Source organism: Patiria miniata, unplaced genomic scaffold (assembly GCF_015706575.1).
Source record: "Patiria miniata isolate m_02_andy unplaced genomic scaffold, ASM1570657v1 HiC_scaffold_13, whole genome shotgun sequence".
Taxonomy (NCBI): domain Eukaryota; kingdom Metazoa; phylum Echinodermata; class Asteroidea; order Valvatida; family Asterinidae; genus Patiria; species Patiria miniata.
In genome coordinates, this window is record NW_024037051.1 from 14,854,050 (window position 1) to 14,872,259 (window position 18,210).

The 18,210-nt window shown below is 40.4% G+C and overlaps 2 protein-coding genes and 1 non-coding gene across 8 annotated transcripts; 2 read left to right on the forward strand and 1 right to left on the reverse strand.

Annotated features, from left to right (window-relative positions):
• The first annotated feature begins 5 nt into the window (after window positions 1-5).
• Window positions 6-3,178, forward strand: LOC119721370 (dephospho-CoA kinase domain-containing protein-like). The gene is made up of 5 exons (XM_038191427.1): window positions 6-130; window positions 413-537; window positions 863-1,066; window positions 2,040-2,127; window positions 2,240-3,178. The coding sequence occupies exons 2-5, from the start codon at window positions 426-428 to the stop codon at window positions 2,517-2,519; spliced, it is 684 nt and encodes a 227-aa protein (XP_038047355.1). The 5' UTR covers window positions 6-130; window positions 413-425; the 3' UTR covers window positions 2,520-3,178.
• Window positions 2,942-17,879, reverse strand: LOC119721367 (keratin, type I cytoskeletal 10-like). Of its 6 annotated transcripts, none has more exons than XM_038191420.1 (14): window positions 17,727-17,879; window positions 16,309-16,711; window positions 15,867-15,935; window positions 14,417-14,441; window positions 13,000-13,113; window positions 12,246-12,385; window positions 11,677-11,923; window positions 10,764-11,318; window positions 10,155-10,320; window positions 9,797-9,968; window positions 7,469-7,540; window positions 6,448-6,675; window positions 5,743-5,847; window positions 2,942-3,845 (listed from the first exon to the last, which is right to left on the reverse strand). In XM_038191420.1, exons 1-14 carry the CDS (start codon window positions 17,831-17,833, stop codon window positions 3,750-3,752), a joined length of 2,499 nt encoding a protein of 832 aa, XP_038047348.1. In that variant the 5' UTR covers window positions 17,834-17,879; the 3' UTR covers window positions 2,942-3,749. The 6 variants fall into 6 exon arrangements, with proteins under 6 accessions (XP_038047348.1, XP_038047349.1, XP_038047350.1 ...); XM_038191421.1 differs by having other exon boundaries at window positions 16,309-16,692; window positions 17,722-17,876; XM_038191422.1 differs by having other exon boundaries at window positions 17,722-17,866.
• Window positions 17,880-18,000: 121 nt separating this feature from the next.
• On the forward strand, window positions 18,001-18,073 carry Trnam-cau. Its single transcript has one exon. It is a non-coding gene; the product is annotated as a tRNA-Met (tRNA).
• The last annotated feature ends 137 nt before the right edge of the window (window positions 18,074-18,210 follow it).

The window sequence follows — 18,210 nt, forward strand, 5'->3', positions numbered from 1 at the left end:
TTAGTTGATATCAGCTAGCTGGCCTGAGCTCATTGCTTTTTTAAAGTTTCAAGTGAGAATCATCTTTTAAAGGTTATTAGAATAAATTGTTGGTTGGGATTTCACGATATTAGGTTGGCTATTAAGCAAGGTAAGTATGATAACTTCCAGTAGGCCTAATATGACTTTGACAAAAATTGAGAATAGAATGTCATACTTGAGTTATTGAGAATGAGAATGAGAGCTAGTTTTCAGGTTTTAGAAGACTTGGACCTGTCATTGAATGAAGACCAAAAATATAATTTTTTGTAATACTAATAAAGCTCTCTCAAAGTGTCTATTAATATGTTTATCACAGAGGAGCAACGTCTCCTGTCTACATAGGGGCCGCTTGTGTTCTCATTATTTGCTGATGTTGGTACATTATTTGCAGACGGCACCAAATCATGTATCTGATTGGCGTTACCGGCGGTATCGCGTCTGGCAAGAGCACCGTCTCAAACTTCTTCAAGGAGCTGGGATGTCCCATCATCGATGCGGATGTGATCGCTCGAGAAGGTACAGATACGTCTAGAAATATGTAGCTTGAGTAACTCCAGCTTAACATGCTTAACAAGCTTATCAGGAATTCACATGTGAATTCCTGATGAGCTTGTTAAGCTGGAGTTACTCAAGCTAAGAAATATGTTGATTGGATGGAATGGAAGATTTAGTTTTTTACTGCCTCGATAAATAGCGACAATAATTTTTGTGAGCTAATCGCAAATTTTACATTTTCAGCACCATGTTAAAAATGGAAAGCATACTTTTCTCAATTGTTGGTATTAAATCCTGCCCCTCAGAGAAAATAACCACTCTTGTTTTTCCTCTACCTATCGAACAGTGGTTGAGCCCAACAAACCTTCCTGGAAGCTGATTGTTAAACACTTTGGCAGTGGCATACTGCAGGAAGACGGTACCATTGACAGGCCTAAATTAGGGGGAATCATCTTTGGCGACGCTGAGAAGAGGCGACTTTTGAATTCCTGCACTCATCCCTTCATCCAGAAGGAAATGATGTGGAGGGTTTTCAAGTACTTCCTCAAAGGTTTGTTACTTTTTCAGTGTTAAATCCATTTGTGTCCCTGGGCTTGATACTTAACCACAATTTTCTTTGATTCTCTCCATCTTGGTCTCCCAAGATGCCACTTTATTTCTAACTCTTTGGTAGTTCCAAGAATTGTTCTTACTTCAGTTTCCACGATTGAGGTCTTTATCCTAGAAGAGACACATTTGTCGATGGGCAAGGCACTTTACCATAAGAAAAAAGATTTTTACTTTCCACATCAATCCAACCACTGATTTTGTATTCCACATTGGATTGAATTAACCTAACACCCTAGGCGTTTAGGCTAGGATGCAAAGTCAATCCTGGAAAATCCTCCGTAATATTTCTTGAATGTGGTCCTTGGAGGGGTGACCACTGCCTCAATCCTGCAAAATCCTCCGGCAATCGCTGTCAATATGTTTAGGCAGAGCCAGTGACATCCTGGAGCAGTGCGGAGGATTTCAAGAATATAGGCTAAATTTATGTTCGGCTGAGCATAAACAATACAAGGTCCGGCCCAAGACCTTGACACAGTACATCCTCCAAAATCAGCCACACATTTTTGCCATATAGCCTTAATCCTGCAAAATCCTCCATTTTGCAAAAAGGATTTTGGAGGATTTGGGAAGGTTAGGGTTAATGAAGGCATTTTATCTTGATACAGTTGAGTCTCATTATAAAGAGCACTTTTATAAAGAGGTTCTGCTTATAAAGAGCAAATTCTGAGGTCCCAAATCTCAGGTTCTCTTTTTGTTTCTTTGTCCTTTTATAACAACATTCCTGTTATAAAGAGGTAATCTGGCTAGTCCCATCGACCTTGTTATAACGAGAGTTGACTGTACATGTATTCTTGGACCTTGTTAATTCTCAATGGGGGACTTCAAATTCAAAGCAAGCATTGCTTGAAATCACTAACAAGGCAAAACATTTTTCTCTTCTTAAAATAAAGCCTTTCATTTAATTGCTTCTGTAGGTTATCCGTACGTCATCATGGACATTCCTCTGCTACTGGAAGGCAGTGCCCTGCGGAAGTTCCTGCGGAAGGTTATAGTGGTTTACTGGTGAGTTCTGGAAACTGATAAAATAGTTGCCATCAAAGCGATTGTCAGTTGTGAAAAGGCATGGAGAAGTACAAATTGAAATTACGCTCGAGTATTAATTTTTCTCTTTTAGCGATGAGGAAACCCAGCTGCACAGACTCACGACTCGCAACCTGAGCCGAGAGGACGCCCTCGCCAGGATCAACTCCCAGATGCCGCTACGCGAGAAACGCAAGCTCGCGGATTACGTAATCGACAACTGCGGCAGTGTCGCGGACACCAAGTTGGCAGTGGACTACTTGAACAGACAATTCCAGACGTCGTATGCTCATTGGAAGATCAGAGTAGCGTTAATTTTTGGAGGCACTGGACTCGGTCTTGCAGTCTACGGACTTATAAGGATACTTTTATGATTGTATAAAATGTTCTATTTTTGTTTTCAAAGTAACTTAATATTTTTTGGACCAAAAAGATGCCAGTAATACTTGCATCTTGCGCAAACTTTGCTTAAGATGTGGGGTCCACCGAACATTCCACTGGAAAAATTCATGTTAAATAGCAGACCATAATTTTTTTTAATTATGTAGAAGAAATTCATTAATGAGCTGAAGGTGCAATTAAATTGTCAATGAAAGATGACGGTATGGTGTGTAGGTCTTTATTTTTCCATGGTCTGAGCTGGCTGCTATCGTCCTCTGGGTTCCGATCTGTCCAGACTAGATTTTCTTGAATAGGTTTTAAATTTGTTCCGTTTAGTTTACAGTAAGCTAAAATGCAACACAAATATAATTAGATTTTGAAAACACAACTTTCAACTTTTATTCCTTTTTTTTTTCAACAAGAGAAACAATGTGACGAAACCATTTTTTTTTACAAGTTCAATGTTAGTTCGCTATTACTAATGTCAAAATAACAATTGCTTGGATTTTATTTGATTATCAAAATTATTGGACCAAAAGATCAATAATTCCACCCCACCCAATAAAAACAAACATACAAATCGAAACCAAAAGAATTCTGGCCTTCAACATCAGTACATGTAGTTTTACTTTTCCCCAACCTGTAAGAAACTCTTAAAAACCTAAAATAAGTCGATTCACAAAAAATCACTTGACAATAATTACACTAAAAAGAAGTTCCTGCCCGTCACTATACACTTGCTGCCATTTGGTGAATCTCGTTACACACGGAAAGTATTTTAAAAAGGCCTGATGCTTGGTTGTACATACATGTACATGCAAAGACTGATGTACCCAGTGCTACCCATTGTTTTGCATTGAGATATAACACTCTGTACCCATTTTTACCCAGTTCTTGTATTCAGTGTGCCCACTTACAATTTTAATGCATCTATTTATATGAAACCAATGCCTATGTCAAAAGTTCCATTTCTTCCTTCAAATTTCAGTAACTTCCCTCTAGATCTGATCTCCATCTGACATTCCTATGTAGCTGTACCCAGTTGTACCATTTGCATTCATGTACCCACTTCCACCCATGTTAATTGCATCTCCCACATAGCTGTACCCAGTTGTACCCATTACACTGCAATGAAAATGCACCCAGTGTACCCACTTACACCCAGGTTCATTACATCTCCCAATGTAGCTATACCCAGTTGTACCCACTTCTACCCAGGATCATTACATCCTACTGTAGCCAGATCCAAATGGCGCCGCGGGAGGTGGAAGCAATGCTCCTCTATTCCTGGGTGGCTCTCCAAAACCAGGTTCAGGTCTCTGAAACAAACGTTACAACAACAACAAAAAAGAGAAAGTTAGAGATGTTTGGATATTATGTTCGGGTGGTTTCCTGTTGTAAAGACAAAGCCCTCACAGATCTCATCCCTATTTTGGGATTCAAATTTTGATCAGCTAACTCTATCCTGCTTTGTGGTTTATTTGACAAAATCAACATTTGAGGGGAAAAAATATGCAGAGTTTTGGTGACTTTCCCCGAAAGTGACAAACTTTAAGTGACATCTACTTTCAAAAGAACATTCCCAGCAGTGGGAAAGTCCGTATTCCATCAAGGAACATGCCATGGATCCTTCGCTCTCTTTTTCTGGGAACATTCCCCCAAAACTGGACCAAAATTGGCCAATGATGCGCAATCGTTTAGTTACATCAATAGAACGGCAATTCATGGCATAGGCCACAACAAAGTTTTTAATCAAAACTTTTTCCATGCATTCTATATACATTGATATAGAATAGTGACTGTGGATGTAAAGCTATCTTTATACTTGCACAAGTGGAACAAGAAATATCTTCTAAGAATGAAAACCCACCTTATGCAAAACTTTTAAGTGAGATCTTTTACAAGATAAATCCATTTCTTTTGAAATTCATTTTGTTGACTCGCGTCAACAAAATTTAAAAAATAAAAACTCGGAATCCAACATTGTATGTCACGTACAACTTCGACTATAACGCTCAACTTGCGTACAGTAGCCAGGCTTTAACACTGGCTGCTGTACGCATGGTTCAAATGTACTCTTATGTCATCAAAACCAAGAAAGTACACAGTAACCCTCCTACGCAAACATACATTCTGTGCCAAGTTGTCCTTGCAGTCAAAAATCAATCACATGACTGTTTTCAACAGTTAAGAGCTCCCTGCTTTCATAAAGCAGGATTGACTGGCTGCGACTGTTTATGTAACTCGATACAGCTATGCTTTGACTGTAGGTGATTGATAAGACAGCTGTGCCTACCAGTTGCCTGCTTTTGTCTGTTGACTGAATTTGAGTGCTTGCTAAAATATGATCCGACTGTTGGTGACTAGCCTGTGTAAAAGGCATGGCAGGGATAGTGGCTGGAATTTTTGACTGTCAAACTTTTTTTTGACTTTTCAAACAGTAGGAGGGTTCCAAAAAGTATTCAGTACAGTCACTGTGCACGTGCCTGTATTATTTTACCTTGATTTAAATCCTTAACCTTACAATATCAATCAATGTGAATCACTGCTGTGAACAAAAGACGTTTTGTTCCACCAGAAACAACTGGATTCTATTTTAATTCCACGTTGTGTTTCAGAGAAAACCCAAAAGGGCTTGGGTTTTAACAGCTGCTCTAAATTTACAACAACAACAAAACGGGGACTTGATAAAAAATAAGGACACTAAAATACGACAAAAAGAAAGTGGTGAAGTTTATTATGATTTGACATTCAATAAAAGTTGTAAGACAAAACATATTAAAATAACCACAATAGCCAAAGGGATTCATGAACAATGATATAATAAAAAGTTCTGAATAGGATTTAAAAACAATTGTAAGAACCTGTAAACTTATATCAAAAATATAACATCAATGTAAAGGATTCTTAAGTATATGAAAGGAAAGGCTTTACTGAGTTAAAAATGTTTGCAATTTCCAACTTTGGAAATGTGGGGTGGGGGGAGTGTGCGAAAAATAATGAATAAAACTGGTTGAATCAAAACTATTAAAGAATACTTTCAGAAAATACAGTTTCTGTATTTGCATTCTGTTAGAAAGGATGCAAATAAAACAATATATATTTCAACTATTTCAAATCAAATACCACATTTTTCAGTATATTTAAACAATTTCAAACCCTGTTTTCTGAACCAAAGAACTTTCAAAGCCTTGAATGCCATGCTTTTATACTCACGTCTCCTCCTTGCTTAGATTCATACATTTTCAAGGCTTGAGACAATGTGTCCGTTACTTGCTTGGCAAGATGGGCGTCAGTCTCGTTGGTGATCATAGACTGAGACTAAACACAAGAAAAAAGAAAACATCCGGTAAAAATAATAGAAAACGGGGTAATTTGTTCAACTTAGTGGCCAATTTTAATACACAAAATGTAGTCTGCTTGAATGGCTACGCAGCTCAGAAAATGATGAAGTAAAAATAACATTGAGTTCAGCCTTCATCGATAGAAATTTATTGGCACTTAAAACTCGTTGCCGTCTGAGACTTTGAGAAAAAATTTACAAGCTAGCTATGCTAGGAGTAAAGGCCGCAACCTCCTGCCTACAAATGCAGACATAAACTGAATTGAAAACTTGTGAGGACAACAAATGCAAATAAAGAGTTGTCTTGAGTAAGGCCTCTAGCCTCAAATTTATTAGAATTGATATTTTCCATCAACTTTTTGTGTGTATGTTCAAAGCGGCTATTGCAAGATAAAACAACAGCGTTTTTCTATTTTTAATCGCATAACTGTGACGTGAAAAATTTGAAAATCAGCCACTCCGAGGAAAAGTTTCCCCGAGTGCTTACCACACAGCACCAACTCCCGTTCCTACACAAAGTTCAAAAGCCAGGAAGAGAAACAATAAAGGAATTTGAAAGAAAAACAACAAAAACTGACCAAATTGGCAAACATTTCCTGAACGGCTTTAGAGCCACCGGTGGCCATGCTTGACTGGCCTCCCATGTTGTAACTCATTGATGTGCTTGCTGATGTTGTCGTTGACGAAGACGATGGTTTCTTGAGGCAACTCCTCAGGCCGGTGGGGGGTTTGGGGGTCGGGTCCAGGCGGCTTAGCTGATCCAGACTGACCGTCATTCTTGGCTGGGAGCTTGAGTCTGAGAAAGGCTAAACGAAGTCGGAAAAACAAACTTAATGGTCACCAAATATTTTCTTTGTGATCAAGAGTTGTAGTCACGACCATCAAAAGTCACATCACAAGTTGAACCGCGAGTCACAGGGAGAGTGCTATGACGACGGAAAGCTGTATAGATGGTGACTTGACTTGAGACTGAAGGACTTGTGATGGACTTGTGATTAGCTTGTGACTGGCTTGTGATGGACTTGTGATTAGCTTGTGATGAGCTTGTGATTGACTTGTGATTGACATGTGGTTGAATTGTGGTTGACTTGTGGTTGACTTGTGATTGGCTTGTGATTGGCTTGTGATGGACTTGTGATTGGCTTGTGATGGACTTGTGATTGGCTTGTGATGGACTTGTGATTGACTTGTGATGGACTTGTGATTGACTTGTGATGGACTTGTGATTGGCTTGTGATGGACTTGGGATTAATTTCTGATTGCCTGGTGATAGGCTTGTGCTTGACTTGAAGGACATGATTACAACTTCAGTGTGACCTATTGTACTTCAGAGACAAGAATAGTTTGTGACAGTTAACAATACTTTCGTGTTCAACCGTTTTAAACCACGTGCAGCAAATATCAGGAAGAAGTCCTCATTTGCATGATAATCACCTAAATGTTCAGTAACCATTCAATTTCATAAAATTCAAAACTTCTTAGAAAACGCCACTTTTCTTTACTCAGAAAAGTTAAGATTCTTAAATTTTGGTTGTGGTCTCTCACTAAAATTCTAGACTTCATTTTCACAATTATTCCGTAAACTTTCTTTTTTGATACCTGAGTGCTGGGGCTGTCGAAATCTTGAGAGCTGTGCAATCGTTGAAATCCACCTTGCTCCTGTTCTTCCCCCTAAAAAAAGAAGAAGTAAATTTTGTTGATAATGGACTTTTTGTGCTAACCCCACTTCACATTTACTACCCACAGCTTAATGCTGAATAATTCAACTGAGCAAACCCCACAAATTTCAATAACATCTTTCAAAATTTAAAGACCAAAATATTCAGCAAAAACCAGACACAGAAGATTAAAAAAATTAATTTGTTAAATGTAGTACTGCAAAATTGATTTCATGAAAAATGATCATATTTTGTGGGGTTTTTTTTGGTTCAACTTGTGTTAGCCCTGTACTTTCATCAGTTGATTGTTTTACATTACATGATTCAAACATCATCAAAATAAAGTTACCTCCGAATCAGTTGTTTAAGTGACTTGATCCTTGTTGCATACAAGTAATAATTTTAAAATTAAACAGCACACACACACAAAACAGACATTTCTATCTGCAGGGGAAAAAAAAGAGTCTCACCTTTTTCAATTGTTTAGAATTCATAGTTCCATCTGACTCCGGAAACCCAAATACTGTACAGCATGTGTCGCATGACGGAAAGAACAATGCTCGTTATTGTTCTTCTGTGGTTACTATAGTAATTCCAGGTTAAAACTTGGAATGGCGGTAGGACAGAGTGATACTTTACATTTCTGGAGTTTGTTGTTCCATCGTTTTTGATGCGTTTTCTAGTTCTTTCTGTTGAGACGAGTTTTCAGTTCAAAGACAAGCTTGAACGTTTGTTTCAACCGTTAGAACCCGTTGGTGACATCACTGGTTACCAACAGCATTGCTCATTGTAAGACAGTGGTAAACCAAATGCAGGGGACCACTGAGATGACAAAGGTCACAGTGGTGGCACACACCACATTTGTTTGACCCAAGTTCAAAAGTGTAACCAACTGTGTACAATGATATGTTGGCGTGCACCCAAAATTGCTCAACAACATTCAAGCAATACTATAAAATATAAAAAAAATCAAACAGTAATTTTATGTAAAATTACTAAAAGTTTGTTTTTTGTATTATAGTACATTTACGAATGTACCAACCATCAATATTGTCTTCTTGAAACATCCATAGATGTTTCGAGACAAAAAAAAGAGTAAAATTTGTTAATCTCAGATATGGCAAATTTATACATAAAGTTTTCACATTATCATGAAATGTGAAAAGTGATATGTATTCCAACGTGTCAATTTACCAACGACTGTTTATTCTTCTCAAAACATCCAAAGATGTTTTGAAGCAAAACAACAAATTCTGTTGATCTCAAGACATAAGATTCACGTTATCACCAAACGTGAAAACAAAAAAACACACATTCTGAATCGGTTTTCAGAACACACCCCATGTCCAAACATCAAATGATGTTCTGGGGTATTAGTAATAAACAAATTATCACTCAAAACGCGAACATTTGTGTTGTAAAGATCCTACGTGGGCACTTTGATAACTGTCAAAGTTCACCGATACCCAAAAACCATCATGTTTCTAAAAAACAATAAATCACGTCATTGTATTAACGGAACAAATTAGTTTTGACCAACACGTAATCGGTCGGCAAATCACAGAACACTCTCTCCCATGTTCCAAATAAACACCCTCAAAGAAGTTAGTTAAAGACAAATATGGTTATTAATATACATTGTAAATATCAATACAACACAGTGTTTGTATTGACTTAGCCAATTCAGATGGCCAACATGTTGCAGTGCAGTTTGAAAAAAACATTCTGGACGATTTGGAACTACCACCGTTTGGAGGGCTTTAGAAAAAATAAGAAAATGCTTAACCGTCACAGAACTCAACCCATCAAACCCAACGGCATGTTTTGTTGGAATCTGTCAGGATGGGTACAGTACCCCTAAACTGACAGCCTTTTGCATTGGGCTGGAACACCTCCAGAATCAAAGTCAGAAAATAAATCAAAGTCAGAAATACGTGTGTGCAGTTTTTCATATGGTGTTGGAATTTGCCAGGATGGGTGTGGTTCGCAGTAAATCATGCTAGGGAGTTAGAGTTCAGGTTTAGGGACCACCCCGGGCACAAGTATGGACCCCAGCTGTGACGTGACAGTTGTGTGCCCAGAACCTACGCAAAAAATGCCAGGCATTGGAGATTTTGTACTTGAATGTTTTGCGCCATACATGCACGAACCAGCACATGCTAGCAGTGTATCCCTCACACTTTGCGTTCCTGTGGGGGCGCTTTCTACTGCACATGCCCAGAGTCCATTAAAATGACATGGTGATAAAGACACAGTGACTACGACTCACGATCGTATCTCTGAATCTGGAACGGTCTTGGCCCAGGTCTTGGCCGCGGTCGTAATCGTCGTACATATCGCTCCGCTGGAGTTTCTTAGCCGAGCCGAAGCGACGCTCGAACTCCTTCAAGATGAATGCGTCGCTCATAGCCGAATTGCTGGTCAACGAATCAAGGATCTCACTGGAAATAAAATAGACCAAAACAAAAATCATAACTTGTTTGGAGGGTTTTTTTTCATTCAACATATTCCTCGTTTTGAAGGAGCCAGTCATGACCGGTATCCTACACAACTCTCAAAGTTCACAGTAGAATTGGAGCACGGTACCACCATATCATGGGAAATCAATTCGAGTCTTAACACCTCACCTCTTAATACTCTCAATTTCTTCCCTTCTGGAGGGCGGGGGAAGGTCATATCCGCCCCCTAGGTCACTTCTCTCTTCGTAGGCACCGAGCCCACGTCCGCGGTCTCTCATGCTTAAGCCGTCGGCAAAACCTCCGTTGCCCCTAGCAAGGGCACCCCGCCCAAATCCTTGAAAAGAAGATTAAAGTAGAAGTCAAAATGATGGAATAAGGAAATTAACAAATGATTTTTGGATGTGAAATGGGAAGAAACTAAAAAAAATATGGAGTTTGGAGACTAGGAGAGGCAGGTTGGAGGAGTAATACTTCCACCCAACTTGACTCGCAGATTTGGTTACCAGAGGGTTACCCATAAATTTATCTGAAGTTTCCTTCCACTTGAAACTGCCTTTAAACACTTCATCAGGCTTCCAAGCTGCAGTGCGCTTAGTGCTTTTAACAATCTTTGATCATGTTTATCAGAGACAGAGTTGCTAATATAAATTATTCAAACATTGATCCTGCGAAGTTCCCAAAGGTAAAAATTCAGACTCTCTCTCCAAAACCAAAGGTAAGCTCGGATATTGAACGAATCGGTTTCCAAGTTTTACTTCAGATGTTCATGATGCTTACCTCTGCCCAGGCCACCACTGTCAAGACTCGAACCTCCGAACTGACCCCTGTCTCCTCCATTGAGACCTCCACCAAGGCGACCTCCACCGAGGCCCACACCACCAAGGCCCTCACCACCAAGGCCCCCGATGGGACCTATGACGTTGACAAGGTCACTGAATCTACCCGGCCCATCGAAGCTACCTGGCCCATCAAAGCTACTAGGCCCACCGAAGCTACTAGGCCCACCGAAGCTACTGGGCCCACCATAACTGCCCGGGCCGCCAAATCCACCTCGGCCAGCATTAGGACCACTGCGACCTCTGGCTGCACCACCGCGACCTCTGGCTGCACCACCGCGACCTGCAGCTGCACCGCCAAAGCCCCCAGGTGCACCACCACCGCGACCTCCAAATGCACCACCGCGACCTCCAGCTACACCACCGCGACCTCCAAATGCACCACCACGACCTCCAAAACCACCACCACCGCGACCTCCGGCAACACCACCGCGACCTCCGGCAACACCACCGCGACCTCCAGGACCACCCTGCATTGAGAAAGGCTTCTTTGGAACTACGAGGGTAAAAGAAGAAAATAGAAAGTGGTATCAAGCCCAAGAAATGCCTTGCTCAAACCACATCTACAAATGATTTGGCTACAAAATTTGTAATCTCTACAATTCTTTTTGTTTGTGAATTTGAATTGTAAGAGCTTCTGTAGTCAAAACTGTCATTAGTCCTTGTACATCCATCACAAGTAACTGAATCCCAAGTCAAAGCTATTCCAAGGATTCCTTTGTTACTTATTATCTGAATTGTTAAAGGACTTGTGATGGCTTGTGACAGACTCGACTACAACACTAATCACGAGACTTGCATACTCCAATGGCCAAAAAAACCCCATTTCACAAGACAAAGGAAATAAATTTTACCTGGTACGCCCATATTTTCTCCTTTAACTCTCTTGACTTTGTGCTTGAGACCGCGGCATTCTGCGGCCAGGTCCGGCATGATCTCCCTCAGCTTCTCGCTGAGCCGGGTGCGGGTGGCTCTCTTCTTGCTGGCCTCCTTCTCCTCAGGAGTCGGGTCACCAGACTCGCCCGTCTTGGACACGTCGTTTTCTGCTGCCATCTTGGCCATTTGGTCGAGTTGTTCATGCAATTCTGGCTTCATTTTCTTCTGTTTTACCCAACAGAGCAACAACAACAACAAAAAGAGGAAAAAGTTTACAAATACTAGCAAAGTTAGGAAATGTATATTAAATGTCTAGCATCTATCTGAGCAGTGTTTCTGGCCTCAGATCCAATGCATAGTACACTGAATGTATAATGTCAAACAACTGCTTAGAAAATTTATACGCTGAGCACAAATCTGAAGAGAACCACTTGTTAGCAATATAATCCAATGGCTTTGGCTGGTTACTTGTTTGTCCGCTAAGCAAGTATTTTCTGTGCTTAGCACATTTAAGGGAAATCGACCTTGAGATTCAAACAAATCGTACAATGAATGCCATGCGGTGGCGGAATCCAATCAAGTGGTAGATGATGTTGCCCTGTAGGGTGCGGCAGTCGCACAGCTCGCACTCGTAGTCTGGGTCCGTGTCGCTCCCCTCGCGGATGATCTCCGTCACAAACTCCAATCCTGGTTCAAGAGAAATTTGTAACATTTGGGTTATGACAGGGTTTCAGATGAACCTCGTTTTAGCTCCTCAATGGGTTCTATTCACAAGTCGCTCTAAATGGCAAGTTAAGGCCGGTTTATACTCGGCGCGAAAGCGAACGCGAACTTGTGATGTCAGGGCAGGTGTTCGCACTGCAAATTTGCAAAAGTTGAACACATTTCAACTACGCCGAATTTTGCAGCGATTCATGAAGTACGAACCGAACTTAACCCTAACCCCTTGGCATGATTTACTAAGAACCATACCCATCCTGGCATAATCCGGCACCATATGGCAAACTGCACACACCTATTTTGACTTGGATTCTGGAGGTGTGCCAACCCAATGTAAAAGACTGTCAGTTTAGCCATCCTGACAGATTCCAACAAAACATGCCATTGGGGTTTGATGGGTTGAGTTCCGTAAGGGTTAAGGTAGATTAAACAATGAGAGATGTTAGGCAGGCTCTTAAATGCCATCTGTCATCCATGCTAAGCGTATAAAATGCTTCAGATTCTAAAGCCCTAAATAAAGCCAAAACTGCAATTGAAGCGCCAAGGTTTGGAAAATGGCGTAATGGGTTTGTCTGTCTTACCAACAACTGGTTCGGTGTTTCCAGGCAACATCTCGGACAACACTTTCTTGACCGTGTTCTCCGAATCTCGCTTCCGCTTGCGCTGTGCCAAGGGGCCAACCCTTTGAAGGGGCTCTGTTTACGAAGAAGGGGAGGGGATGGTTCTATTAGTATCAGACAAAAAATCTTTCAAAGTTTTCTTAATTTTATAAAAATTTTTTCTAGTGTTCCAGCAAAACTTCCTGCAGTTTAAAAAGTGTAGGTTTTTTTTCTTTCAAACTACAGATTTTATTGAGAAAAAAAATATAACATTCATCCTGGCGTATACATCAATGACATAGAAGTTTTCTGTTTTTCATTGATGTTTGGATGAATATGGCTTTGCATTTCATGTTACGATTGGCAGTTTTTATTTCGTCGACGGAGCACATTCGAAAGGAATTACAGACCAAACTCTGGTCTCTAATTGGCTGTATTGATTATACATATGATAATTTGTAGTGTATGAATTCTGTTGAATTCACTGCAAATAAATGTTTTCATAGCAAAGAAGTTGCACCATGGTTTTCCATCCTCAAAAACCAACACATTCAAAAGATTGGCTGAAAAGAAGCAAACGTTTTAGTCACCTTAATTTCTTTTGGAAAAAAAATTACCTAATACTTTTCCCAAAAATTGAAGGAAAAAATTCAAGCTTGCATTCACAACAAATACATGCCCAGGATTAAGAATTCTCAAGTGAAGTAGCAAAAATGTGCTCTACGTGAGCACGAATTTTGTATGGAAAATAAATTTTACAATTCATTTGAAGAACAAGATAACTTGTTATGTGTAGGCCAGTTTATTGTCAGTCGCACGTTGGCAAAAAGGGTTTTAAAAAGTGGTGTCTGAGAATCATTTTTTAGGAAGGTACGCGAGTTGGGTAAGTTTGTTTTTAACATCTGTTGTGATCTTCACAACTGACCGGCTATTTTGACGACAAAACGTACGCTTTGTCGACACTATTGAATAACCCGACCCAGTGGATTTGCATATATCATGACAAATCCTCCAACCCTATTGGCTAAATCAAGGATCAATGACCATGTCAAAGTTCAGCTGAATGACCTTTGACCTTTGAATGACCAATCGCGTGGGCATGCAAAAAAACTATTACTGAATGACTTCCATGCGACAGACAATGAACTGGCCTCGTGTGTAAGTTTGGATTACCAGCTAAAACCAAGGCAGAATTAGCTGGTGTCCAAACCAGTCTACTTGCATACTAAATGGTTTCACCTGGTATTCTGTTCTCGAGAGCAAAAATACCAGTTATCTTACTGTCCAATGGCTATTTTCCGTACAGAGATTTAAAGTGTGTTTCGTGGGCACCAGGGTGGCAGCCATGATTTTGACAAGTCAAGGCCAAAATCGAGAGTCTGCAACCCATTCCACTCACCGCCAATTTGGAGGTTCATGACATTCTAAATGCAGAGGGGAAAAGAGAAAACACAATCAGGTTAGGAATGGGAATAGCCCAGGTGCTTCCTCCCTCTGGGGAAGGAATGCTCCTCGGGCTCCATACAGCATATGCAATGATAAAATTCAGTCTTAACAAATTTTTTATAACTGTAGCATAGCATTGTGGTTCCCATTATCTATACAGGCGAAAAGTTTACCGACCTAACTTTGTTTTTTGTTGAAAAATCAATATGCAATATGCACAGAATGTTGTGCATGAACCAATTCATGTGACAATGCAACCCTGATTGCATGTCACATGGCTCTTTGATTAAAAAAACATACACTTCATTCTGTTGGCTACTACACAGAAGATGTGCAGTATGGCCAACTTCTTTTGTAATGAAGCATTCCCGAACTACAAGTTGTAAATTAGTTGGGTTCATTTACCCAGCTACGCGTAAAATACCCAGAAGTAGGAGATGCCTGTATAAAACCTGGGAACCACACAAATATAAGTCCGATTTTCAACCACAGTATTTCAGCAAATGAAAAATAACAGGATTTTGAATTGTACAAGAACAGGAGATGTATGAAACGGGACATAAATGCACACGTATATCTGACTATACTGCGACTATTTAAAAGTGTCCCCAGTGAAGTACACTTTCTGATCGTCATCAATCTACAGATTAAATTATTTCATCGTTTTTTTCCCCTCAAAAGCAATAAAAAGACGGATGTACCCTACATCCACGCTTTGACCCCACCAAAAAAAAAAAAGTCTACCTAATTACAAAAACTCAACATCGTTTAGTAGCATACAAAATGCTACAATCCGCCAACCTGGGTTCGCCAAAATTCTTTGGTGCACATTTTGCAATGGCATCTCACTCCATCACAAGCCATCAAACTTGTGTACCACATTTTGTTGGATTCAGTACATCATAGGTGCATTTAATATTCTGCCATACTTTGGCAAAATAAAAGCGCAGAAGTACTGAATCCTTCAAAATCAGACCACAAAACAACCAAGGAACAATCACAGATTGCCAAGAATGATATTTTTTTACACATGACTTACACTGAATGCAGTTCGAAAACTACAAGTCTGTCAGGCACTCTTACTAATACTTGCCAGCAAGTCTGGGCGCCAGACTTTTGCCAGTGAGCCACCTGATTGGTTAATGGAAGGCGCCACTCAGCCAATCACACAGTGATCTGCTGTAGCGGTTTCTCTTTTGTGTTACCAATCAGATCTGGTGAGTGCATCTCTCATCAACCATTTGAACTTGGTTTGGTCTTGGAAAAAAAAAAGTGAGCTGCAGTTTGTTTTCAATTATAATAACCCGAGAGGCCACACAAGTCTTCAAACGAGCTTAATATCCGACAATTTTTTTTGTGCACGATCAAAAAGGAAAGTCCTTCGTACAAGTAAGAGCCCATACCTGTTTGTGACGTACGCCACGCAAATGAGCGTTGTAGTTGTTTTCCCCTGTTGTTTTGGCATTGCAGATCTGTGAATGAGTTGGAACAAAAAAGACTTTATCATCAACTTCAGCGCCAAACACTCAACAACTTAAAAGGATTTCAACAAAGACTTTTCAGTAACTGGAAAACACATTCCTCAACCCTAAAGATTACTACAAAATCCTGCAAACTCTAATCATGGAAGTTTAAGGAACTGGGAGGTTTGCAATTTGACCTCCCTACTGAGAAATTGAACATTCTATAACACTTCAAAACCCTTCTGTTCTTGTGGGTTCAGACAGTAACACTATATTATTTTAGTAATGGAAGCTTTGAAGGTTTTGAAGTGTTAAAGGACTAAGAGTTTTTTAAGAAGGAACTACAGCAAAGTTTGCGGAATCAGTGAATTTGTTGATTTACCTTGCACCAATACTGGTCGGGGAAGTGGCCTGGGTGATCCTGCAGATATCCCGACTCGGACCGAGAAGCAGTCTCAGTCATTGAAGAACCCGCCCCGGATCCAGTGGCACTCCCTTTGGTTCCTCCTCCTCTGGTAGCTCCTCCCCTCGATGAGCCACCTCGGACGCCTCCCACTCCTCTTCCAGCACCGCGTCCCGAGCCACGCCCAAACCCTGCGCCACCCCTCGACCCCCCTCTGCCAAAGCCGCCTCCAAATCCCGTATTGTTGCCTCCCATTCCGTCGTTCCCCGCCGGGTAGCCAAAGTCGTTGCTGAAGTTTCCACCACCTCCTCCCGTGAACTTGGAACCTGCTCGCTGAAACATGGCTGCTTCGGTTGAGAATATCTGTGAGTACTGGAACAGACTACATGTATAAAAAAGCAAGAAAATTGTGTTTAATATACAACAAACACTAGTGCCCTGCAATGGTTGAATATATTGAGCAGCGCAGCAGTGGTTTCGAACCTGCGTCCCAGGCACATTAAGTGTAACCATAGTAACCAATCAAGCTACCAAAACGTCATGGTTGGGTGGGAAGATGTAAAATGCAAAACAGATTCGCAATGGACGATATTCATGATTGTGCAATCCGTAACGATAGCACAGCCACAGGCCCTAGCAGCAGCTGAAAAATGGTGTTTCTGTTACGGCTGCAATGACATAACGATAGTCGATATCCACTTCGAAATCATAAAATTGGAAATGTAGGCCTTTATTGGCCTACGATGAAAATAGTGGTGTCAGGATGCAACATTCTTTCCAAATAAACAATCGCAGAAATTTCGCAGTGGCTATCGTTACGGCAGCCGTAACGCATTTCCCATTTTCTATCGTTACGGTAGTAGGCCTACTGCAACTTTTATAAAAACATGAGAAGAAAATATAAAATTAGAAGGAAAAAAGTGAATTTGAACGTTATGAAATTTGGACTTAATTTCCCTTTTAAAAAAAATCCTCCAATTTCCAAAGCCTCAGGTTAGAAAAGGAAAAAAATTTGAGTGCAAAACTGAGATGCGAACCCGCAACCTCGTGCAAAATCCTATTCCTACCCTCTTAATCTTATCGACTGAGAACGTGGGGAAACAAATAATTATATAGGCCTACCTGCATGCATATCAAAAAAGTATCGTAGAGGGCACTAAACAACGGCTGCCGTAACGATAGCCACTTCGCAGAAATTTTCATCATCAAAAACTGGGGCGACTTGACAAGAGAGACGCATTTTCTATTCAACACTATCTCGCCCCAGAATGTACCCCACACAGACATGACAGAAGTGGAAACTTGTGCAAGGGGCCTATAAAAAGATCAATTAAATGCTAGAACATTAACTACTAAATTTTAATTTCAACACTTTGAACTTCTTAAACAGACCTTACTTCCGATAAATTGCTATATCCTCTTGAATAGCCCCGAGAAAAGCCAAAATTGTATGCCTTTTTGACTTGCGTTTGCGATCTCTTTTCACAGCGCACGCAAGCAGCATGCAAACAGCAGATGTAATAACTGGTGTGCGTCGCGTTATAAAGACGCAATACCAAACACAAACGACTGAATGGGAACCAGCGAATAATACCGACGTTACGCATGCGTCAAACAACATAAATTACATTTTATTGTATGAATACTTTTAATTTCTCCTCCTCTCCAAGTGCCTCGTTGGCGCAGTCGGCAGCGCGTCAGTCTCATAATCTGAAGGTCGTGAGTTCGAGCCTCACACGGGGCAATGATTTTTTTTTTCTTTTTCGAAATAACATTTTCTTACAGAGTTCATCCAGTTTATACACCTTTTAAACAAAATCTTAAATTTCACCAATAGTATTCTTTATTTTCAAGTCACAAACTTGCTTTTGGCAAAACTAT